General features: G+C 45.7%; 1 protein-coding gene across 2 annotated transcripts in view; it reads left to right on the plus strand.

Annotated features, from left to right (window-relative positions):
- LOC143961249 (A.superbus venom factor 1-like) overlaps positions 1–23,506 on the plus strand; it is a 251,857-nt gene that overhangs the window by 174,398 nt on the left and 53,953 nt on the right. For both annotated transcript variants that reach the window (XM_077470484.1, XM_077470485.1), the window contains exons 28-31: positions 533–696; positions 8,013–8,162; positions 15,689–15,760; positions 18,970–19,051. In XM_077470484.1, the coding sequence (XP_077326610.1) occupies positions 533–696; positions 8,013–8,162; positions 15,689–15,760; positions 18,970–19,051 (468 nt within the window). The remainder of the gene's footprint in view (positions 1–532; positions 697–8,012; positions 8,163–15,688; positions 15,761–18,969; positions 19,052–23,506) is intronic.

The following is a 23,506-nucleotide window of genomic DNA, read 5'->3' on the forward strand; positions in this document are numbered from 1 at the left end:
CAGCACAGTGCCAAAGTGTAAAAAGACCTCTGGTCATTTACCAGCAAAATGGTCCGGTCTGAAAGTGGTTAAAGAATAAGAGAATTGTGCGCTGCATTTGGAGATTTCATAATTTGCCATGTCACGAATGTTAATTATCCATTACGAACGCTAGTTTACAAGAGTGACCGCTTCTGGCTCGTCCTTGCTTTCGAGCAAGGACTTTGCTTGTACTTTGGACTTTTGTCTGACAGACTTGTGTACACACGATCAGAAAATCTGACAACAGACATTTGTCTGCGGAAAATTTTAAAACCTGCCATCCAACATTTGTCCACAGAAAATCCAACAAAAATTGTCTGATGGAGCATACAAACAGTTGGATTTTTCACCAACAGCCTGTCATCACACATTTCCCATCGGAAAATCCGATCGTGTGTACGTGGCTTTTTCGAAAGCATGTGCACTTGACATTCTTGCTATATTTAATAGGAGCAGTGATCAATATTGCATCAACCATTATGTTTTTATTTTCTTTCGTGACTTGTTACAGGTAACTATTGGAAAGACCCAAACTCCCACTTTGTATCCATTGAGGCAACTTCGTATGCCCTTCTCACACTAATAAAAATGGAGCAATGGAATTCAATTGATCGCATTGTTCAGTGGCTTATAGAGCAAAATTTTTATGGAGGCACCACTGGAGACACCACTCAAGTGAGTATATTTCTATTCACCTCTGTACTGGACCACCAAGAAAATTAGGGGGGGAGAGAAGAACAGCATAAAGAATGCAGCTGTAGGATATAACAATTTCATGGAGTTATTCTCCCTTTATCACAGCTGCTACTCCCTAAAAGTAGCAGCTGTGTTCCAGTGTTGAGTACTTATGCTTCTGGTTTCTGCAAGTTAGATTCTCGTTGTGCTTTTAGCTGATTCAATGACTTCAAAGAAAGCTTCCACAAAGTTATGTTATCTGTACAGCACATGCCCTCTGCTCAGTGTTAGAAAGCATGCGTAGTGAAACAAAAAAAGAAATAAAACCAAAACAAATTCAAGGGCCATTAATTGAATGTTTTAGGCAGCTCTCCGGAGTATGAGACCATGTCTTTGACTGGTTATACTGCACATAGACTATAGCTGAGCCCCAAACTCTTTAAACTCTCTATGACCAGTAGTCCCAGCTGGCCAATATAAAAAAGATTATCGGTTATGAACACAAAGCTGCTATGTAAAATTGCATGTAGACATAAGAATGGTTGGCCTTGCAGAAATCATACAGATGCCTTCCAGCACTAGGGATAAGCGGAAAACCCCACCGGTTCGGTTCGCGACAGAACCTGCGAACGTACCGAAAATTTGCATGAATTTTAGAACCCCATTAAAGTCTATGGGACTCGAAAGTTCGAAATCAAAAGTGCTCATTTTAAAGGCTAATATGCATGTTATTGTCTTAAAAAGGGTTTGAGGACCTGGCTCCTGCCCCAGGGGACATGTATCAATGCAAAAAAAGTTTTAAAAATGTCAGTTTTTTTCTAGAGCACTGATTTTAATGACGCTCAAAGTGAAAAAAAAGTGAAATATTCCTTTAAATATCGTGCCTGGGGGGTATCTATAGTATGCCTGTGAAGTGGCACATGTTTCCTGTGTTGAAAACAGTCCTTGCACAAAATACATTTCTAACAGAAAAAAAGTAATTTAACCCTTTTATGACTAAGCCTATTTTTGGCATTTGGTGTTTACAAGTTAAAATCCATATTTTTTGCTAGAAAATTACTTGGAACCCCCAAACATTATATATATATATCTTCCTACCTCCGTTCTGCCTCATGTGCCCTGTCCATTATTCCACGCAGCGTGTGCTCCAACAGGTGGACAAGAGGTACAGTGTCACTGATGCATGCACTGTCACTGCTCACCATCCTCGTAGCCTCCTCAAATGGTGACAGGACAGTGCATGCATCCCTGATCATGGCCCACTGGTGTGGAGAAAAAAAACGAGCTCCCCTGACCCTGTCCTGGTGCCGTAGTCGCACAGGTACTCATTGATGGCCCTTTGCTGCATTTGCAGATGCTGAAGCATAGCCAACTTTGAGTTCCACCTGGTGGGCATGTCATAGATTAGGCAATTCTTGGGCAGGTTCAATTCCTTTTGGAGGTCAGCCATCTGAGCACTGGCACTATATGACTGGCGGAAATGCACACAGACTTTCCTGGCCTGCCTCAGGACATCCTGTAAGCCTGGGTACCTGCCCAAGAACTGCTGCACCACCAAGTTAAGGACATGAGCCACACAGGGCACATGGGACAGTTGTCCCTGTTGGAGGGCGAAGAGGAGGTTGATGCCATTGTCGCAAACCACCATTCCTGGCTTAAGATGGCATGGCGTCAACTGCCTCTCAGCCTGCCCCTGCAGAGCTGACAGAATATCTGCCCAAGGGCAAGCACCGCATGGCATCTTTTTGCCTGCATACTTGCGTAGCCCCTTGAATGACTACGGAGCACCACTGGTTCCGAGGACAAAGCACAGGAAGAGGCCATGGAGGAAGAAGAAGAGGAGGGGGTGGAGGAGAAGGGTGTGTCACAATCACCAGTAGTAGCATTTTGGAGGCGTAGTGGCGGAACAACCTCCTGCACCTTGTCCTACATCCTTCCCAGCTGCCAGAAGAGTCACCCAATGCGCCGTGAAAGATAGGTAACATCACTATCCATGCCTGCTGTACCATGAGTCAGCAGTAATATGCACCTTACTGCTGACCGCCCGGTCCAGCGAGGCATGGACATTGCCTTCCACATGCCAGTAGAGAGCCGGAACCGCACACTGTACAAACTCACGGAAGGGGGCCGAGTCTACCAACTGAAAAGGCAGCAGTTGAAGTGCTAGCAATTTAGCCAAGCTAGCATTCAATTGCTGGGCATGTGGATGGCTGGGAGTGACCGTCTTTCCAATGGTCCAGCAGCTAGGGCAGGGAAATTTACCTGGTAAAATCGGACGTCAGTGTACCACTAGCAGAGTCCCGCAAGTACAATACTTGGCTGTGACACACCTAATTCTACACCTTCATTCCTCTCAGTGAAGGTTTCAGAGAGGACTGAAGGTATAGTGGGGTTGGAGATCCCAGCTGATGAGGAGCAAGGAGAGGACCGCTTTGTTCTTTGTTCTGCTGTGGGTCTTTTAGGTATGCTTGCCAACAAACTGCATGGCAGGTCAACATATGTCTGGTCAAGCATGTGGTGCCCAAGTGGCTGATGTTTTGGCCACGTGAGATTCACTTGAGACATGTGTTGCAAATAGCAGCTGTGCGATCTGATGCACTTGTCTCAAAAAAGGCACCCACCAAAGACCTTTTAGAATAACGCGCAGAGGCAGCACCCTGCACAGGCGGAGCTCTGTGGTGTGAATCAGTCAGTGTGCTAACCTTAAGCTGGCCCCTGGAGGGCATCCTGCCTTGTCGGAGATGTGCCTCCTCCTCCTCCACCTCCTACTCCTCCTCTCTTCTATCAGGCACCCACATGGAGTCAGTGACCTCATCACCCCCCCCCCCCCCCTTATCACTAGAGCAAACCTGGCAGTATGCTGCAGCTGGTGGAACATGACTGCCAGATTGCTGTCCTTCTTGGGCATCCCCTCTCTCTGGGCTAACGTTACTGCCTTCCTCTAGCTGGGTATCATCATCATCAGGGCCTTCAAAACTCTGAGCATCCTCCTGCAGTATGTACCCAACACTGTGCTCAAACAGTTCGGGGGACTCCTCAGGAGGAGGACATGGTGGGGTTAGGGATGGAGTTACTGATGTCATTGAGACGACGGAAGAGGCCGTGTTGGCAGCTTCTTTGCCAGTACCCTGAGCCTGTGTGAGAGAGGATGAGGAGGATGAGGAGGGCTTGGTCATCCACTCTACCAAATCTTCAGCATGATGCGACTCAACGCGTCCAGCTGCCGAAAATAAGGACAAGTGTGTCCCATGGCCACGTGCCGATGAGGATGCACCGCATCCACGACCAGCACTGTTGCCTCTGGACACATAGCCGGCTTGCCCTCTTTTATTGGCTTGTGACTGTCTGCCTCTCCCTGTTGGCCTTCCAGACATACTTGTGGCCTGCAGGGAGATGTAGCTGCACAAAACTGGGACGTATATACTGATTATACTGCAGCTAGCAGAATCAACTGCCTGCCTGCAATTTTATTACTATGAGAACACCAGCAATTGGGGTAGCTTTAGGCGTACACTGTGCAGATGACCCAATACACCAACTGTAATTACTGGAGCTGCCTGTGGTATAGGATCAGATGAACACCAGCAATTGGGGTATCTTTAGCTGTACACTGTGCAGGTGGCAGAATACACCAACTGTAATTGCTGCAGCTGCCTTCCTGCGGTATAGGATCAGCAGAACACCAGCAATTGGGGTAGCTTTAGGTGAAAACTGTGCAGATGACACAGTACACTGACTGCAATTGCTACAGCTGCCTGCAGATAGAATCAGCCAAACACCAGCAATTGGGGTAGCTTTAGGCGTACACTGTGCAGGTGGCACAATACACCAACTGTGATTGCTACAGCTGCCTGCGGTATAGGACCAGCAGAACACCAGCAATTGAGGTAGCTTTAGGTGCAAACTGTGCAGATGACACAGTACACCGACTGTAATTGGTACAGCTGCCTGCAGATAGAATCAGCAGAACACCAGCAATTGGGGTAACTTTAGGTGTACACTGTGCAGGTGGCATAATACACCGACTGTAATTGCAATAGCTTAAAAGGAAATTCAGACACTGTCTCTTCGTCTATCTCTCTCTCTCTCTCTCTGTTAGCGACGCAACACACTACACAAGGCCGCCGCGCAGGTGGCCTTATATAGTGTGGGGCATGTACTAAACCCCCTGAGCCCTAATTGGCCACAGGCTTTGTTTTGAGCCATAGTCATAATCGTGGTGTCATTTTAAATAAAACAAATCTTAATGCCTGAACACAATTTTGCAAATTTTACATGTATTAATAAAACTGTACATATGATCACAACTATTTAGCATATCCAAATGAATTAAACTTGGGTTTTCATTTGGTGGTAAAATGATAATCGATATCTCCTGATTATTATTATCAAAGGAAAACTGGCCCAAAATAATAATAAAAAAAAAATATATATAGAGTTTTTAATTTATACCTGTATATGTCTTGCTATTATCATAACTTACCTCCAAAGAACAACTCAAAATCAATTTTCCTGATGATAGCAGCGATGCCACACATGAGTGTTTGTTGTTGTTTGTACTTGTAGTAGGGCCCAAAAACAATAGTATGCATTTTGCTTTTTTATCCTACCTAAAGCATACTGACGCCAATATATATTTTAAAAATGTTTTTTTTTTAAATCCTACATCAAAATATACTGATCCTGACCTTTGACCCTGACATTGACTTTCCTTTGACCTTTACCTTGACCCTAAAACTTACCATGAGATTGACCTAGATCAAACCTTGAAATAGTTTTTTTCTTCAATTTTATTTATTTATTTCTTTTTTATATGCACTTTTGATTGTTTACATCTTTCTCCCCTGCAATAAGAGCAATAAAATGTATGTTTCTCCCCATTCACAGGAGAAAGAAAACACATGGTTGAGCTGCACAGTGATTGATCAGAGACGACTCATGCCTGTCCTTTGAATAACCACATCGGGCGTCTCTGCCAATCAAACTACTGATGGGTCTTTTGTGCGTTGACTCTTCTTACCAATTTGTTCACCCACATGAGAACCCCACAGAGCACCCAGGATAGGAAGGCCTAAGGCATAGAGAGTATCCACACTGACCCTGCACGGAGACAGGTCCCCCCCCCCCCCCCTCCAAGCACTAGAAAGTCCACATGGTGCCCCCTTGCTGGGTGACTGCAGCCTCAACAGTTGTAAATCTATTTAGACATTTTGTCATTTTATTGTGGAAGCATTTTTCCTTTGTTCTGAATGTATCTACTAAACTTTAAGGATTCTCCCATCTCCCTCTCTTTTCTTTATCGTTGGACACTCTGAGCTATCCCGGAGACCACCGGTCAGCTTCACAGGAACCTTCAGTTTGCAATCTATCACCACACCCTAGACAGGGATCAGGTGAAAATCAGAATCGGGGGCCCTGGTTCACGATCGTTAGTATAAGCCCAGTATCTGTGCTGGGAGCGCGCTGTGCTCCCAGCACAAAGGTTTGCATGTATGTAGCATCACAGAAGAAGACCCAATTCAGTGAGATCACATATATTGTATGTATACAGGCGGTACCAAGGATTTCATTTACAAAATGAAAATGTAAAGCTTTACAATTGCTTTAGGTAAACATCCCCCACCCCTCATTCAATACAATAATATAAGAGTCTGTACACCTACAGTGGTGTGAAAAAGTGTTTGCCCCCTTCCTCATTTCCTGTTCCTTTGCATGTTTGTCACACTTAAGTGTTTCGGAACATCAAACCAATTTAAACAATAGTCAAGGACAACACAAGTAAACACAAAATGCAATTTGTAAATGAAGGTGTTTATTATTAAAGGTGAAAAAAAATCCAAACCATCATGGCCCTGTGTGAAAAAGTGATTGCCCCCTAAACCTAATAACTGGTTGGGCCACCCTTAGCAGCAACAACTGCAACCAAGCGTTTGCGATAACGTGCAATGAGGCTTTTACAGCGTCCTGGAGGAATTTTGGCCCACTCATCTTTGCAGAATTGTCCTAATTCAGTTACATTAGAGGGTTTTCGAGCATGAACGGCCTTTTTAAGGTCATACCACAACATCTCAATAGGATTCAGGTCAGGACTTTGGCTAGGCCACTCCAAAGTCTTCATTTTGTTTTTCTTCAGCCATTCGGTGGTGGACTTGCTGGTGTGTTTAGGATCATTGTCCTGCTGCAGAACCCAAGTTCGTTTCAGCTTGAGTACACGAACAGATGGTCGGACATTCTCCTTCAGGATCTCTTGGTAGACAGCAGAATTCATAGTTCCTTTTATCACGGCAAGTCTTCCAGGTCCTGAAGCAGCAAAACAGCCCCAGACCATCACACTACCACCACCATATTTTACTGTTGGTATAATGTTCTTTTTATGAAATGCAGTGTTCCTTCTATGCCAGATATACTTGGACACACACCTTCCAAAGAGTTCCACTTTTGTCTCATCGGTCCACAGAATGTTGTCCCAAAAGTCTTGGGGATCATCAAGATGTGTTGTGGAGAAATTGAGACGAGCTTTGATGTTCTTTTTGCTCAGCAGTGGTTTTCTCCTTGGAACTCTGCCATGCAGGCCATTTTTGCCCAGTCTTTTCCTGATGGTGGAGGCATGAACGCTGACCTTAACTGAGGCAAGTGAGGCCTGCAGTTCCTTGGACGTTGTTGTGGGGTCTTTTGTGACCTCTTGGATGAGTCGTCGCTGCGCTCTTGGGGTAATTTTGGGCGGCCGGCCACTCCTGGGAAGGTTCACCACTGTTCCATGTCTTCGCCATTTGTGGATAATGGCTCTCACTGTGGTTCGCTGGATTCCCAAAGCTTTGGAAATGGCTTTATAACCCTTTCCAGACTGATAGATCTCAATTACTTTCTTTCTCAATTGTTCCTGAATTTCTTTGGGTCTCGGCAAGATGTGTAGCTTTTAAGGATCTTCTGGTGGACCTTACTGTGTCAAGCAGCTCCTATTTAAGTGATGCCTTGATTGTGAACAGGTGTGGCAATAATCAGGCCTGGGTGTGGCTAGAGAAATTGAACTCAGGTGTGGACAACCACAGTTATAGTATGTTTTAACAAGGGGGGCAATCACTTTTTCACACAGGGCCATGATGGTTTGGATTTTTTTTCACCTTTAATAATAAACACCTTCATTTACAAATTGCATTTTGTGTTTACTTGTGTTGTCCTTGACTATTGTTTAAATTGGTTTGATGTTCCGAAACACTTAAGTGTGACAAACATGCAAAGGAACAGGAAATGAGGAAGGGGGCAAACACTTTTTCACACCACTGTATATGTATTGACAGTTTTTTCCAATATTCTAGGCTACTGTTATGATGTTCCAAGCCCTTGCTTGGTATTACACAGTTGCACCAACTATCTATCAATTGGACATGGAAGTATCATTGAAGTTTCCTAAGAGGGCCTTTGAAAGGTTCATCTTGAACAGAAACACCTTGACACACAGTCGAGTGGTGAGATTACTCATTAACAGTTGACAGAATGCTTAACATGCTTAACATAACATGCTTACATTGTAGGTGCTAAGGGCTTCTTGAGATGTGGCGGATTGACCTCCCATTTGATGGTGCCTTTATAATTCTGGGTCCACAGTTACTTGGCAGAGCCAGAAATATGACCACCAATAATCTTTTATCTGTCTGTAAGATTGGCATTCTGACTACTGCTGTAAAGGGTACATTCTTCTCTCTGACCCCGATTAAGTAATTTAGCTGATCATCCTTAAGATGAGAAAATTATTTTAGGAATCCTCTGGGGCAAAAAGGCTGATAAAGATTTCTCTATAAAGACACTTTAGACAACTGAGTGTTTTCAACCTTGTGGTAACAGTTGCTTATGGTAAAGACTGTTTTCTGTTCCACCATGACCCCTGGGTGCCACGCCAGCTCCATAATGACATGATTTCATAAGTTTTGTGTTGAGGAACTCAAGGGGCCTGACCTCAACCCTACTTAACTTCTTTGGGATGAACTGGAACACAGATTGTGAGCCAAACCTTCTCCTCCAAAGTTAGTTCCTTGTAGGAAGGTTGAAAGTGTTTAGTTATAGTGAGTTAGTGGCTGGCCCAGGCAGATGAAAAGGATTAAAAGTTACAAGTTCAGTTCCTGGGCTTTTGGTCCTAGCCTGCCCCCTTATGCTATAAAAGGAGGAACGCTGAAGTCTTAGGATGCTGGATTCTGGATTACCTGTGTGTGGAATCGTTGGTGCTGCTAAAGACACCAGTGTTTTTGGAAGACATCCAGCCATGGAAAATGTCGCAATGGACCCTCACCTCATGAGGTATGCATGGGCCACTACTCTACTATAATTAATGTTAGAGGAAAGACGTTTGATCGGTAAAGTTATGTTAACTGCTATGAGCCTGGTCTGAAGTAATTGAAAGGGGTGCATTTTGGCTCTGGCGTATCAAAAGAACCAGGGTTTGTAAAGCACTACAGGGTATGAAGTAACATCACTACAAAGGGGTAACTCTGCAAGGCAAGAAGAAGAGAATAGTTGCTAAGAGAAACCAAGCACAAGTTCAAGACACCAAGCAACCAAGGTGTGGTACCTGGTAAGGTGACAGGTCCTCTGGTAGTGAAGGGGTCATTATCTGTCTCTCTCTCCAGTGAGGAGTATCCAATAGCAACCGGATCCAAAGCTGTATTATGAAGATCTGTGGCATGGTCACAACGTATGGGGAGGAATAAGCACGCATGAGGTATGCAGGACTGGTGGAGTGGGCACAAGCTCAGCATGTCACTCCTAATGCAACACACAGTATCTCACAAAAGTGAGTACACCCCTCACATTTTTTGTAAATATTTTATTATATCTTTTTGTGCGACAACACTGAATACATTTCACTTTGCTACAATATAATCTAGTGAGTGTACAGCTTGTATAACAGTGTAAATTTGCTGTCTCCTCAAAATAACTCAACACACAGTCATTGATGTCTAAACCGCTGGCAACAAAAGTGAGTACACCTCTAAGTGAAAATGTCAAAATTGGGCCCAAAATGTTTGAATATTTTGTGTGGCCACCATTATTTTCCAGCACTGCCTTAACCCTCTTGGGCATGGAGTTCACCAGAGCTTCACAGGCTGCCACTGAAGTCCTCTTCCACCCCTCCATGATGACATCACGGAACTGGTTGATGTTATCTTGGAGGTCATGTCATCTTTGGGGTTAATGGCGCCTGGTGCTCCATTGCCATCACTCGCCAGGCAATAGAGCAAATAGATAGACAGATAAATAGACAGACAGACAGATAAACAGACAGATAAATGGACACACAGACAGATAAATGGACACACAGATAGATAGATAGATAGATAGATAGATAGATAGATAGATAGATAGATAGATAGATAGATAGATAGATAGATAGATAGATAGATAGATAGATAGATAGATATTGGGTGGGAGGGGGCAAATGAGAGATAGACAGATATATATATATATACATACAGATAAATAGACAGATAGATAGACAGACAGACACATGGGTGGGAGGGGGAAAAGGATAGATAGATAGATAGATAGATAGATAGATAGATAGATAGATAGATAGATAGATAGATAGATAGATAGATAGATAGATAGATAGATAGATAGATAGATAGATATACAGATAGATAGATAGGATAGACAGACAGATGAGAGAGGGATTTAGTGGTGAATGGGAGAAGCATTTGCTCCGATCAGCAGTCCCCCACCCCCCTCTCCTGCCAGGCACATGTCTCTGCTGATTCAGCAGACTGCAAGGGAATTGCAAGGGACAGTCCACCACTGTGTGGGATCATTATCATGTTGGAATACTGCCCTGCGGCCCAGTCTCTGTGGGGAGGGGATCATGCTCTGCTTTAGCATGTCACAGAACATGTTGGCATTCATGGTTCCTTCAATGAACTGTAGCTCTCCAGTGCCGGCAGCACTCATGCAGCCCCACACCATGACACACCCACCACCATGCTTGAATGTAGGCAAGACACACTTGTCTTTGTACTCCTCACCTGGTTGCTGCCACACATGCTGGACACCATCTGAACCATATAAATTTATTTCGGTCTTGTCAGATCATTTGGGGTTAAAAGAAGTTATATTGATATATATATATATATATATATATATATATATATATATATATATATATATATATATAGGCCTTTCTACCTTTCTATCATGTATATCTTTCATGGATTCTTTGAACAGAACCAAAGCCATCTTGTGAATAGAGTTTCTTTTTAGAGTTGAAATTAAGTTCACAACTTATGAATAGACAATGCAAGAGTTATTTTCTGTCTCACAAGGAATTGTTTTATCTGCTTCACTAGGAGTCTAGTTGTGGCCTCTCTCAGGTTATATCTCTTGTCGTTGACACTTAGGGTCCGTTCACACAGGGGCAACACGACTTGTAGGCGACTTGAGTGAGGCAACTTGGACACGACTTGAGTTAAGATCACAGCGCGACTTGGGGCGACTTCAACACGACTTGTGATGACTTCAACCTGACTTGGGACGACTTACAAGTCGCCCCAGGCCAGGCGACTTTTGCCGTGGCCAAGCAGAGAATGAGCTCAAGGGGGAACTCCACGCCAAATTTCTGAAAAAAATTTGGCGTGGGTTCCCCCTCCGAGAGCATACCAGGCCCTTAGGTCTGGTATGGATTCCAAGGGGAACCCCCTTCACCGAAAAAACGGCGTGGGGGTTCCCCCAGATCCACACCAGACCCTTATCCGAGCACGCTACCTGGCCGGCCAGGAAAGGGGGTTGGGACGAGCGGGCGCCCCCCCCCTCCTGAGCCGTACCAGGCCGCGTGCCCTCAACATGGGGGGGTGCCTTGGGGGAGGGGGGGCGTGCGCCCCCCCACCCCAAGGCACCTTGTCCCCATGTCGATGAGGACAAGGGCCTCTTGGTGACCCCGCCCCCTTACCATGGGACATCAACCCATGTGACCAACCCATGTGACATCAACCCATGTGACACCGCCCCATTGTCCCTATATAAGTGGCAGCGCAGCGCGTCCCTGGCATTGCGGCCGGAGAGCTCGCCGAGTCAACATCTCCAGGAGAAGAAGAAGGAGAAGAACGGAAGGCGGCGGCGACGGTGACGGTGGCGACAGAAGACCGGGCCACCGCCTGTAAAAGAGCTATAAGAAGGCGCGGTGGCCCGGCAGAAGAACCGAAAGAGGGGGACAAGACCCCCGAAGTCGGGAGAAGAGGCCGGCGGCAGGGAGGAAGAAAGCCGGACTCCTCCGCTAGCAAAAGTGCTACAAGAAGATAGCGGAGGAGTCCGGCGAGAAGACCCCCGAAGACGGAAGACCCCCGGAGCTGTGCAATAAAATATTTTTTCCCTGTGTTGTGTTTTTTTTGTACTTTTTTTCACAGGTGAATGGGTAGGGGTACATAGTACCCCATACTCATTCACATAGGGTGGGGGGCCGGTATCCGGGGGCCCCCTTATTAAAGGGGGCTCCCGGATTCCGATAAGCCCCCCGCCCGCAGACCCCGACAACCAACGGCCAGGGTTGTCGGGAAGAGACCCTTGTCCTCATCGACATGGGGACAAGGTGCTTTGGGGTGGGGGGGCCGCACGCCCCCCCTCCCCCAAGTCACCCCCCCATGTTGAGGGCACACGGCCTGGTACGGCTCAGGAGGGGGGGGGGCGCCCGCTCGTCCCCACCCCCTTTCCTGGCCGGCCGGGTAGCGTGCTTGGATAAGGGTCTGGTGTGGATCTGGGGGGAACCCCACGCCGTTTTTTCGGCGTAGGGGGTTCCCCTTGGAATGCTCTCGGAGGGGGAACCCACGCCAAATTTTTTTCAGAAATTTGGCGCGGACTTCCCCCTTCAGAGCTAATAATTCTGTCAAAGTCGCCTCCGTATAGACAGAAGTCCGACTTGGAGGCGACCTCCATTGAAATCAATGGGTACCGGTCGCCTACAAGTCGGATTCAAGTAGTACAGGAACTTCTTTTGAAGTTGGAACGACTTCAGTAGTGTGCATTAAGACAGCTCTCATTCACTTACATTGGTTTTTAAATGTTGTCCGACCTGAGGCGACTTGGGGCGACTTGAAGTCGGATCCCAAGTTGCCCCTGTGTGAACGGACCCTTAGAAATAAGGGGAGTTGGTACAGACTTACACAGATCACAAACCTAAATAGTATTTTCAGAATAAGCTACAGAAACCAGAGGGATTATTCACAATTCCTATCGTATTGTATTTTAAATGATGTTTTCTTTTATAATATGTTTATAGTATATATGTATTAGTTATTCATTTATAAACCTTTCCACATATATACTATTATTATAAGGTTGCGAGTGTGAGATCCTATGAATAATTTGTTCATGAATAACTTTTAGGGCTATGAGTTATATTCTGGTGACTTCAGGTTCTAGGAATGTAACAAACCATTAACTAGATGTGGGGTAACTTTCCAAAGTCATATATTTTTAAGAAGGGCCAGGATGGATGGGGATAGTGACACTTGATTGTCAACCATTACACAATTAACAGCGATTTGCTAAGCCAAGGTCAGAAGGTCATGTCAATCACATTTAACATAATTTCTGATACAATACTGCCCTCTAGAGCGGAAAATAGTAGTTATTCAAAATGGTTGCCATAGAAACATATAAACATCAACATCATTTGAAAGTAATGAGAAATACACACCCACGTTTAGAGTGAGATAAAAAGTAGCTACAGATCACAGATCTGGAAGTCTGTACATATACATTACTAAGACCATTTAAATATATGACAAAGAAAATTGGAGTTGTATTATTTTCAACTGCAGCATGAAATAATTAATTCCAAATATTTAAAGACATACACAGTTTTATTTGTCTTTAAAAAGCTAAAAGCCAACATTTGTAAAATGGTTTTATCAAGACCTATGTAAAATAAATTCACTCTGAATTTAACAGAAGCCTTGATCAAATTATCAAGCTGTGTACAATATAACATTTTGTTTGTGCACATTTAAAGTGGTTGTAAACCCTTACAACCAACTTTGACCTACAGGTAAGCCTAGATTAAGGCTTACCTGTAGGTCCAAGAAATATCTCCTAAACCGTGTAGGTTTAGGAGATATTTGCCGAAAGACAGGCATCGCTGTTTACGGACCATGCGCGTAGACAGCAGCGCACAGGTGCACTGAGTGACGGGAGCGTGGGAGTGACGTCATCGCAGCTTCGCTGAATGACAGCGGTGGAGCAGCGAGACCCACCGAGAAGATGGACGCTCCGGACTACAGGGAACAGCGGTGACTTTGCTGGCTCCTGTGTCAGGTAATGCCACGATGAAACAATCCGGTGGAAAAGTCCGGCAAACTCAAGTCCGCCAAACAATCCCCCCGTGTGTAGCCTCCGGCATACTTTTTTGACCCGAAAGTACGGCGGACTTAGAATGCCGTGTTGCACTCCAATCTTCCCGCCAGACTCGCATTTCGGCGGACAATCCGGCCGTGTGTATGCCAGTCCGCCGTACTTTTGAAATGAGCGGACTTTTCCCACACGGAGAAAAGTAGGCGACAAGGAGACGTCGCTGGCCCCGCCGCCTGGTATGGACTTAAAGGGGAACCCCAACGCCGAAAAAAATCGGTGTGGGGGTCCCCCCAAGTCCACAACAGACCCTTGTCCGAGCACGCTACCCGGCCGGCCAAGAAAGGGGGGGCGAGCGAGCGCCCCCCCTCCTGAGCCGTACCAGGCCGTGTGCCCTCAACATGGGGGGTGCCTTGGGGAAGGGGGGCCGCGCGGCTCCCCCACCCCAAAGCACCTTGTCCCCATGTTGATGAGGACAAGGGCCTCTTCCCGACAACCCTGGCCGTTGGTTGTCGGGGTCTGCGGGCGGGGGGCTTATCGGAATCCGGGAGCCCCCTTTAATAAGGGAGCCCCCGGATACCGGCCCCCCACCCTATTGGAATGAGTATGGGGTACAATGTACCCCTACCCATTCACCTGTAAAATAAAAGTACAAAAAAACCACAACACACGAGATAAAATACTTTATTGCACAGCTCCGGGGGTCTTCCGTCTTCGGGGGTCTTCTCGCCGGACTCCTCCGCTATCTTCTTGTAGCTCTTTTGCTAGCGGAGGAGTCCGGCTTTCTTCCTCGCCGCCGGCCTCTTCTTCCGACTTTGGGGGTCTTGTCCCCCTCTTCGGTTCTTCTGCCGGGCCACCGCGCCTTCTTATAGCTCTTTTACAGGCGTTGGCCCGGTCTTCTGTCGCCGCCGCCTTCCGTTCTTCTTCTTTTTCTTTTTCTTCTTCTTCTCCAGGAGATGTTGACTCGACGATCTCTCTGGCCGCAATGCCAGGGACGTGCTCTGCGGCGACTTATATAGGGACAAGGGGCGGTGTCACATGGCTTTATGTCACATGGGTTGGTCACATGGGTTGATGTCACATGGGGACTGTGACATCGTAAGGGGGCGGGGTCACCATGTGACACCAACCCATGTGACATAAAGCCATGTGACACCGCCCCTTGTCCTTATATAAGTGGCAGCGCAGCGCGTCCCTGGCATTGCGGCCGGAGAGATCGTCAACATCTCCTGGAGAAGAAGAAGAAGAAGAAGAAGAATGGAAGGCGGCGGCGGCGACAGAAGACCGGGCCACCGCCTGTAAAAGAGCTATAAGAAGGCACGGTGGCCCGGCAGAAGTACAATATATTTTACCTATAAGACTTCCTTATGCACCCCTCTCCCCCATTCCCAACAGTATAAAAAAATTGCAGTGGCATGAACCAGCTGCTGACTGATGCTGTGCCAATATTTTTACCCTAAAAAAATTATTTGAGTCCATATAACCTGTTTCTATTAAGCCCCGATGAAGGAGGTGAAGTGTGGCCCCACATGATGGTTTTCATATACAATTTATGTTTGAGCTCAAATATTACCTCGTTGATGCTCCTGGCAGACTATATCACATAAGTACTGTAAAAAAAAAATTCTTGTTATAATTTAAATTTAAAGTTGTATTGATTTCCTTACAGATATCTTTCCAGATGTCTGTTAAAGAAGATTGTACCATAACTGCAAAAGGGAAAGGACTGGTGAATTTAACAGTGAGTTCAAAAAAATCTATTGTCCATTATTCTAGGTGTGAATGTATAGGTATGCTGTCAGCATTGTCCTATTGGTTAGCCATAAGAAAAAATACCTGCTAATTTTATAAGGAGAATTAAAGCCCAACTCTGACGTATTTTTATTTTTTTATATAAATGCAGCTCTGGCCACAATACTTACCCTCAACCCGGAGCTATGCCTTATGCCGGCCATACGCGGTTGGAATTTCGAAATAATTTTCTTTCGAAAATCGTATCTAAGAATTTTCGTATGAATTTCGCACCATTAGTGGGCTGCAGCAACAGTCGTTTTTCGTGTGGAAATGAAATTTGAGGAATCGGACATGTTGGAAATTTTTTGAAAAACTAACAATTTTCTAATCAATGATGGGAGAATCGTGCGAGAAATTTAATAAGAAAAGAAAATTTACGGAGAGAAAAGAAGATTCCCAGCCACGAAAATTCTTTCTGTAGCATTATGAGGGGAAATTGAAGGCTTGGTCTGCCAAATTTTCGAAAATCAATGGTGGCACCATCGGATCACAAAAAAAAACAAATTTTCTGATTTTGAAAAGAAAATATGTTTGAAATTCGATCATGTATGGCCTGCTTTAGTTTTCTGGCATTAACAGATTTTGTGTGATTACCTAGAAAGGGTTTTTGCTATTAAATTGTAAATATTTAGGAAAGAGATGGGTGAGTTGAAAGGGAGAGAAGGCTGCCAGAAAGAAAGGAGTAGGCTGACACCTCCTTTTGTGTTCATATGTGTTAGAACCAGTCTGCAGCAGTGGATCTCATGCTTTTACTCATGACCAGACTTTCCAGCAGAAAAGGTCCGACGGGAATCATTTCATCGGATATTCCGATCGTGTGTGAGATTCAGAGGACTTTTTAAGTCTGACGGACCTAGAAATAGAACATGTTTTAAATCTTTCCAATGGAATTAATTCTAATTCTAAATATGAGATCTTGGGTCAACAAGACCTCAGATCTCATATTTACACTAAAATGCAATAAAAAAAGAAAATTTGTCATTTAAAAATGATTTAAAAAAAAGGGCCCTTTAACCGATTCCCGACCAGCGGACGCCGATGTACGTTGGTAGAATGGCACGGGCAGGCATATTGGCGTACAGGTACGTCCAATCTTCAATGCCGCCCTGCTCGCGTGCCAGTCGGGACCCCATGAGTCCGGTCACGGGTCCTGCGGACTCTATCGCCGTGGGCATACCCGCAATCGTCTCACGGGACGGCTGAACGGAGAAATGCCGTTGTAAACAGCATTTGTCCATTCTGCTTAGCAACTAGTGATGCTGATCTCTGCTTGATCTCATGATGATTGGAGCAGTATTCACTAAATGAAAGCCCAACCCCCCACAGTTAGTAACACACCCCTAGGAACACTTAACCCCTACACTGCCACCCACTGGTTAACCCCTTCACTGCCAGTGTCATTTACACAGGAATCACTGCATTTATATAGCAGTGATTGCTGTATAACTGACAATAGTCCCAAAAATGTGTCAAAAATGTCCGATGTGTCCGCCATAATGTCGCAGTCACAATAAAAATCGCTGATCGCCGCCATTACTAGTAAGAAATGTTTTTTTTTTTAAATTATTAATAAAAATGCCATAAAACTATCCCTATTTTGTAAACGCTATAACTTTTGTGCAAACCAATCAATAATCGCTTATTGCAATTTTTTTTACCAAAAATATGTAGAAGAATACGTATCGGCCTAAACTGAGGGAAAAAAATGTTTTTTTATATATTTTTGGGGAATATTTATTATAACAAAAAGTTAAAAATAATGCGTTTTTTTCAAAATTGTCGCTCTATTTTTGTTTATAGCGCAAAAAATAAAAACCGCAGGGGTGATCAAATACCATCAAAAGAAAGCTCTATTTATGGGGAAAAAAAAGACGTCAATTTTGTTTGGGAGCCATGTTGCACGACTGCGCAATTGTCAGTTATAACGACGCATTGCCGAATCGCAAAAAGTGGTCTGGTCTTTGACCAGCAAAATGGTCCGGTCTGTAAGTGGTTAAGAGCTATGGGCAGAAGTGATGTTTTGACCTGGCTTCTGCTCTGCAATGTCATGGAGAGGGGTGGGGGTCATCTTCCCTTCACTCGTCTCCATGCCCAGCCACAGAGAGTACCAGATCGCCTCCGCCGCTGCCAACAGCTCCGGTAAGTAGAGGTCTTTTATCTCGCCACCGATAAAAGTGATCTTGCGGCGAGTCCACCGCAGAGACCACTTTTATCTTGTAGGGGACCGCAGACTGAACACAAGGATACCGTGGTTATGGCAGCTAGCCGCTGCTATAACCACGATATCTGTCCTCAAAATAAGGACGTATATTGGCGTTCGGCTGTCGGATTCGGGAACCCCAACAGGTTCAGAAGAAAAAAGGTAATGAGAATGGTTTTTAAATTGTGAATTAGTAGGAAAGAAATTAGTGGATTGGAAATGAGGAAGGCTGCCAGGAGAAGGGGGTGCAGACACATTTCTTTGGATCCATCAGTGGGCTCCTTACTAAATCTTGCAGTGTCCAGTGGGGGTGTGACATCACAATGAGTGATGGCTTCAACTGATCAGAGTTAGACCCCAACTGAAGCAGCAGATCTTCATCTTTCTTGAGGAGACACAGCAGATTAGGTAAGTGAAACAAAGTTTAGAAAGGCTTTTTATAATTAAATTGTGAATTTGTAGGAAAAATATGGGTCAGTTGGATTGGGGGGGATCTGCTGGGGTGGAGGGGGGTGGACTTCTCCCTTTGGGTCCAGTGGTAGGGTGCTTACAAGATCTTGAAGTCTCTAGCAGCAACAGGATGACATCATGTTGAGTGGTGACTACAAAACTGCTTAGCGGCGGACCTGGACTGCAGCGTTGGATCAACTAGGAGGCACAAGAAATTCAGGAGCTGCAACAGGTTCAGGTAAGAGATAAAAGGTTTTAGGAAGGGGCTTTGTTGTTAAACTGTGAATTGGCAAGAGAGATGGGCAGCTTGTAGAGAGGGCACTGCCAGTTTTACTCTAGAGATGAACTTTAAGAATGGAAAACTTTGTGTTTTTGTTAGATTTGGTTCAGAAATGAATGTTTGGTCAGTGTTGGTGCTCCTACTTTTTGTTCCAGTTTGAGCTGGAAAGTTCACACCTTTTTATCTTTTCATGATATTATGAGTCATTTTGTAATTCTCTCTCTAGATAATACAATCATATTATTCCAATTCTAAAAAGGACTGTGACAATTATGATCTTTCTGTGACAGCACGGGAAGAGTACTTGGGTGAGTGCTAACTTACATTTTCATTGCATTGTCTGTTGTCTTATGCTGCGTACACACGATCAGACATTCCGACAACAAAATCCATGGGATTATTTTCTAACGGATGTTGGCTCAAACTTGTCTTGCATACACACGTTCAGGGCCGCTGATAGAAATCATGGGGCCCCATACAGCCTACCTGATGGGGCCCCCTTCAGCTCCACCCCTGGTCCCTCCTTCAGCCCCACCCCAGACTCCAACCCCTGGCCCCTCCCCAGACCCCGCCTTGAAACGGTCACTGCAGCACATTACGTCATTGGCAGCATGGGTGGCACTGTCTCTGCAGGCAGCACATGCGCATGTGCTACCTGCAGACAGCGGCACCCATGCCGCCAACGCCATATAGTGCTGCAGACAGTGCCACCCATGCTGTAATGTGCTGCAGACAGTGCCACCCATGACAATAATGCCATAACACATGTGCTGCCTGACAAAAGTGTCACCCATGCCGCCAATGCCATATTGTGCTGCAGACAGTGCCACCCATGCTGCCAATAATGCTATTGGCGGCATGGGGGGCACTGTCTCTGCAGGCAGCACATGTGTTATGGCATTAGCATCAAGGGTGGCACTGTCTGCAGCACATTATGGCATTGGCGGCATGGGTGGCACTGTCTGCAAGCAGCACATGCTTTATGGCCCATAACGCATGTACTACCTGCAGACAGTGCCACCCATGCCGCCAATGCCATAATATATAGATGCTGCTACAGTAGTAATGGATCTTGAATCCTCCTCCCCGCCCAAGCAAGCACATACCCATGTTAGCCGAGCCCCAGGAGTCACTTCCTCCCTGATCCTGCTGCTGCCTGGACTGAAGTGCGAGTGCCCAAAAAATTATTCCAGTCAGGTGCCTTTTTTTTTCTTCTCCCGCCGGCGCCGCCACTCGCCTCACTGCTTCTTTTCTTAGGCCAAGTGCAGAACAGAGCAGAGGGGGAGGAATCACTCCGTGGCGCCAGGGAAGGCACTATAGAGGACGCGGGCACGGAAGAGACATTCTGACATTCTTCCGCACCAGATATAGGAGAAATAGTCCCTCCCCCTGCCACCACCTACATATACACATTGCGTTATTGCAATAAAAAAAATTAAAAAATTTGGTGGGGTGGGGGCGATTTGTTGTTGGTGGGGACGATGTTTGGTCATGGTGGCTGGAGGATTTTTTTATTTTACATTGATTAGTTCTCTGTTCAGGTTGCCCGGGCCCCCCTGCTGGTCGGGCCCGGTACAACAGGGTCAGTTGTACTGGCCTATCAGCGGCCCTGCACACGTTCACACAATGTTGCCAGAAATTCCGAACGTCAAGAATGCGGTGACATACGACGTGCCGAGAAAATTGAAGTTTAATATCCAGTGCGGCTCGTCTGCTTGATTCCAAGCATGTGTAGAACTTTGTGCTTTGGAATTGTGTGCACACAATCGGAATTTCCAACAATGGATTTTGTTGTCGGAAAATTTGAGATCTAAATCTCAAATTTTTTGTGTCGGACATTCTGATGGAAAATGTCCGATGGAGCCTACACACGGTCAGAATTTCAACAAAAAGCTCCCATCGGACATTTTCTATTGGAAAATCCAACAGTGTGTATGCGGCATAAGTATGTTTTGTGCATTCTTGTGAATGTACAGTTGGCCATATGAGTGAAAAAAATCCATATTTTCCCCCATATATGCTGAACAGCATGGATAGCTGAATCTCCCACTGCCAGCTATTGTATTCTGACAGCACCTGCATCTGCCATAATACCCAAAAACTGTTCCGCCAACCTTTTCCCTCCCGGCTCCATCAATCTCTTAATCCAAAGTAGTTGAGTTATATGGTATCAGCAGGGTCACCCATGTCTTCAATTTCAGGTGATTTAGAGGATTTAAGGTGTGTAGGGCCAGCTTACTGAGTATAGTTTGTATTCAAATTTGTTTCAAATTTTTATGCTGTGACCCCCCACTCCAGGAAAGAGAACCCCTAGTGCTGGAGCAGGCTGACATTGCCCCAGGGTGGATCCATTAATGTAGTCAAGGATTGATATAATGTTGGGCACCAGTAATTACTTGTCTTTTCCAGATGTAGATCTGCTTTAAGCCCACAGGGAGAGAGAGTTATGCCCCGTACACACGGTCGGACATTCCGATGACAAAATCTGTCTGATTTTTTCCAACGGATTTTGGCCCAAACTTGTCTTGCATACACACGGTCGCACAAAGTTGTTGGAAAATCCAATCGTTCAGAACGTGGTGATGTACAACTTATACGGCGGGACTATAAAGAGGGTAGTAGCTAATAGTTTTTGTCTCGTAATTTATTCTGCGCATGTGTGGCACTTTGTCCATCGGAATTGTCTACACCCGATCGGAATTTAAACAATCGGATTTTGTTGTAGGATAATTCTAAGTCCTGCTCTCAAACTTTGTGTATCGGAAACTCCGACTGAAAAAGTCAGATGGAATCCACACACAATCGGATTTTCTGACAACAAGATTAGCACATTTTCCGTCGGAAAGTCTGACCATGTGTACAGGGCATTAGAGCTAAGACACCTCCAGCAGCATATTTTCCAGACTCTAACCACACTCCTGATGTCGCAGTGCATGAAGAGAACTTGGTCCATGGTGTATTGCAAAAATAAATACCACGACCAGACTTTTTGACAGCAAAGGTCTGACAGAATGAATCCGTCGGACAATTCGATTGTGTGTGGGCTCCATCGGAACTTTGCTTGCCAAAAATCCAACGGACTTTATAAATAGAACATGTTTTAAATTTTGCCCGCTGGAACTCGCTGGACCCAGTTCCTAGCGGGAAACCCGTTCATCTGTATGCTGGTCTGTGGGACCAAATATGATGCAAGGGCAGCTACAGCACCTGCCTGCGAGAATGTTTCCAGTGCGATCCTATCACGCTGGTTCTCGGTGACAGGGTACTGTACATCTTGCTCCTGCTGCAATAGGAAAAACACATTTTCCTATCACAGCGAGCGCGAGGGGGAACGCCCCTCCAGGTGCATACCAGGCCCTTAGGTGGCGTGGGGGTCCCCCCAAAGTCCATACCGGACCCTTATCTGAGCACACAGCCCGGCCAGTCAGGAAAGGGGTGGGGATGAGCAAGTGCCTCCCCCCCTGAGCCGTACCAGGCCGCACCCCAAAGCACCTTGTCCTCATGTTGATAAGGACAAGGGCCTCTTCTCGACAACCTTGGCCGTTGGTTGTCGGGGTCTGTGGGTGGGGGGCTTATGGGAATCCGGGAGCCCCCTTTAATAAGGGGGCCCCTAGATCCTGGCCCCCCACCCTATGTGAGAAAAATATGGGGTACATCATACCCCTACCCATTCACCTGGGGGAAAAGTGCCAATAAGAAAAACACACTACACAGGTTTTTAAAGTAGTTTATTAGGCAGCTCCGGGGGTCTTATTCTGACTTCAGGGGTCTTCTTCCGCTATCTTCTGCTCTTTTGCTGCTCTTTTGCTAGCGGTCGCCCAGCTTTCTCCATCATCTTTGTCTTCTTTTTCCTTCTTCTGTTTTTCCGATGCTGACACAATGCTCTCTCCCGCTGTAATGCCATGGACACGGTGCGTGACGACATATATAGGCATAAGGGGTGGGGCCACAAGGTGATGTCACCCGTCGACCCCACCCCGTATGACGTCACAGTCCCAGGGCATGCTGGGACTGTGACATCATAAGGGGCAAGGTCATCACCCGGTGACCCCATCCCTTATGCCTATAGAAGTCGTTGCACACCATGTCCACTGCATTACAGTAAGAGAGAGCATTGTGTCAACATCAGAAGAACAGAAGAAGGAAGAAGAAGATGAAGACGGCGAAGACGAAGGAGAAAGCCGGGCCACCGCTAGAAAAAGAGCAGCAAAAGAGCAGAAGATAGCGGAAGAAGACCCCCGAAGTCGTAAGAAGGCCCCCGAAGTTGCTTAAATCGAGGAAGCTGATACCAAGAAAAACGCATATAAGCCGTAGTTAAAAGTACTATATATATATATATATATATATATATATATATATATATATATATATATATATATGTAGGAAGGCCAGTATGGTGGCCTGAATTTATGGGAGGAGCCCGGGGGGTATTTAACCAGCCCGTTCGCCTGTGGTGGTTGTCGGTTTCCGGTGCGCAATACCACGTCACTAGGCCGACAGCGCGTGTTGATCACCATTTGATTACCATTCAGACAAACGTCTCCCTTCTTGGAAGTCTCGTAGTTTTCGTGTTCCGTCCGGTTTTGTACAAATCTCGCCGGCTCGACTGCCGCAGGTAGGGGTCTCGATTGACCTTCATTTCTATTTTCATTTCTATTTTCATTTGAGTGTCGTAACCCTAAAAATGTCACATCGTTCGGGATGATACCGGGTTGTTATCACTCATGTCGCACTTGCCCGCACACGCCCTTCATTTCACGGGC

Source organism: Lithobates pipiens, unplaced genomic scaffold (assembly GCF_037356315.1).
Source record: "Lithobates pipiens isolate NorthernLeopardFrog02 unplaced genomic scaffold, aLitPip1_a1.2 Scaffold_8, whole genome shotgun sequence".
Taxonomy (NCBI): Eukaryota; Metazoa; Chordata; class Amphibia; order Anura; family Ranidae; genus Lithobates; species Lithobates pipiens.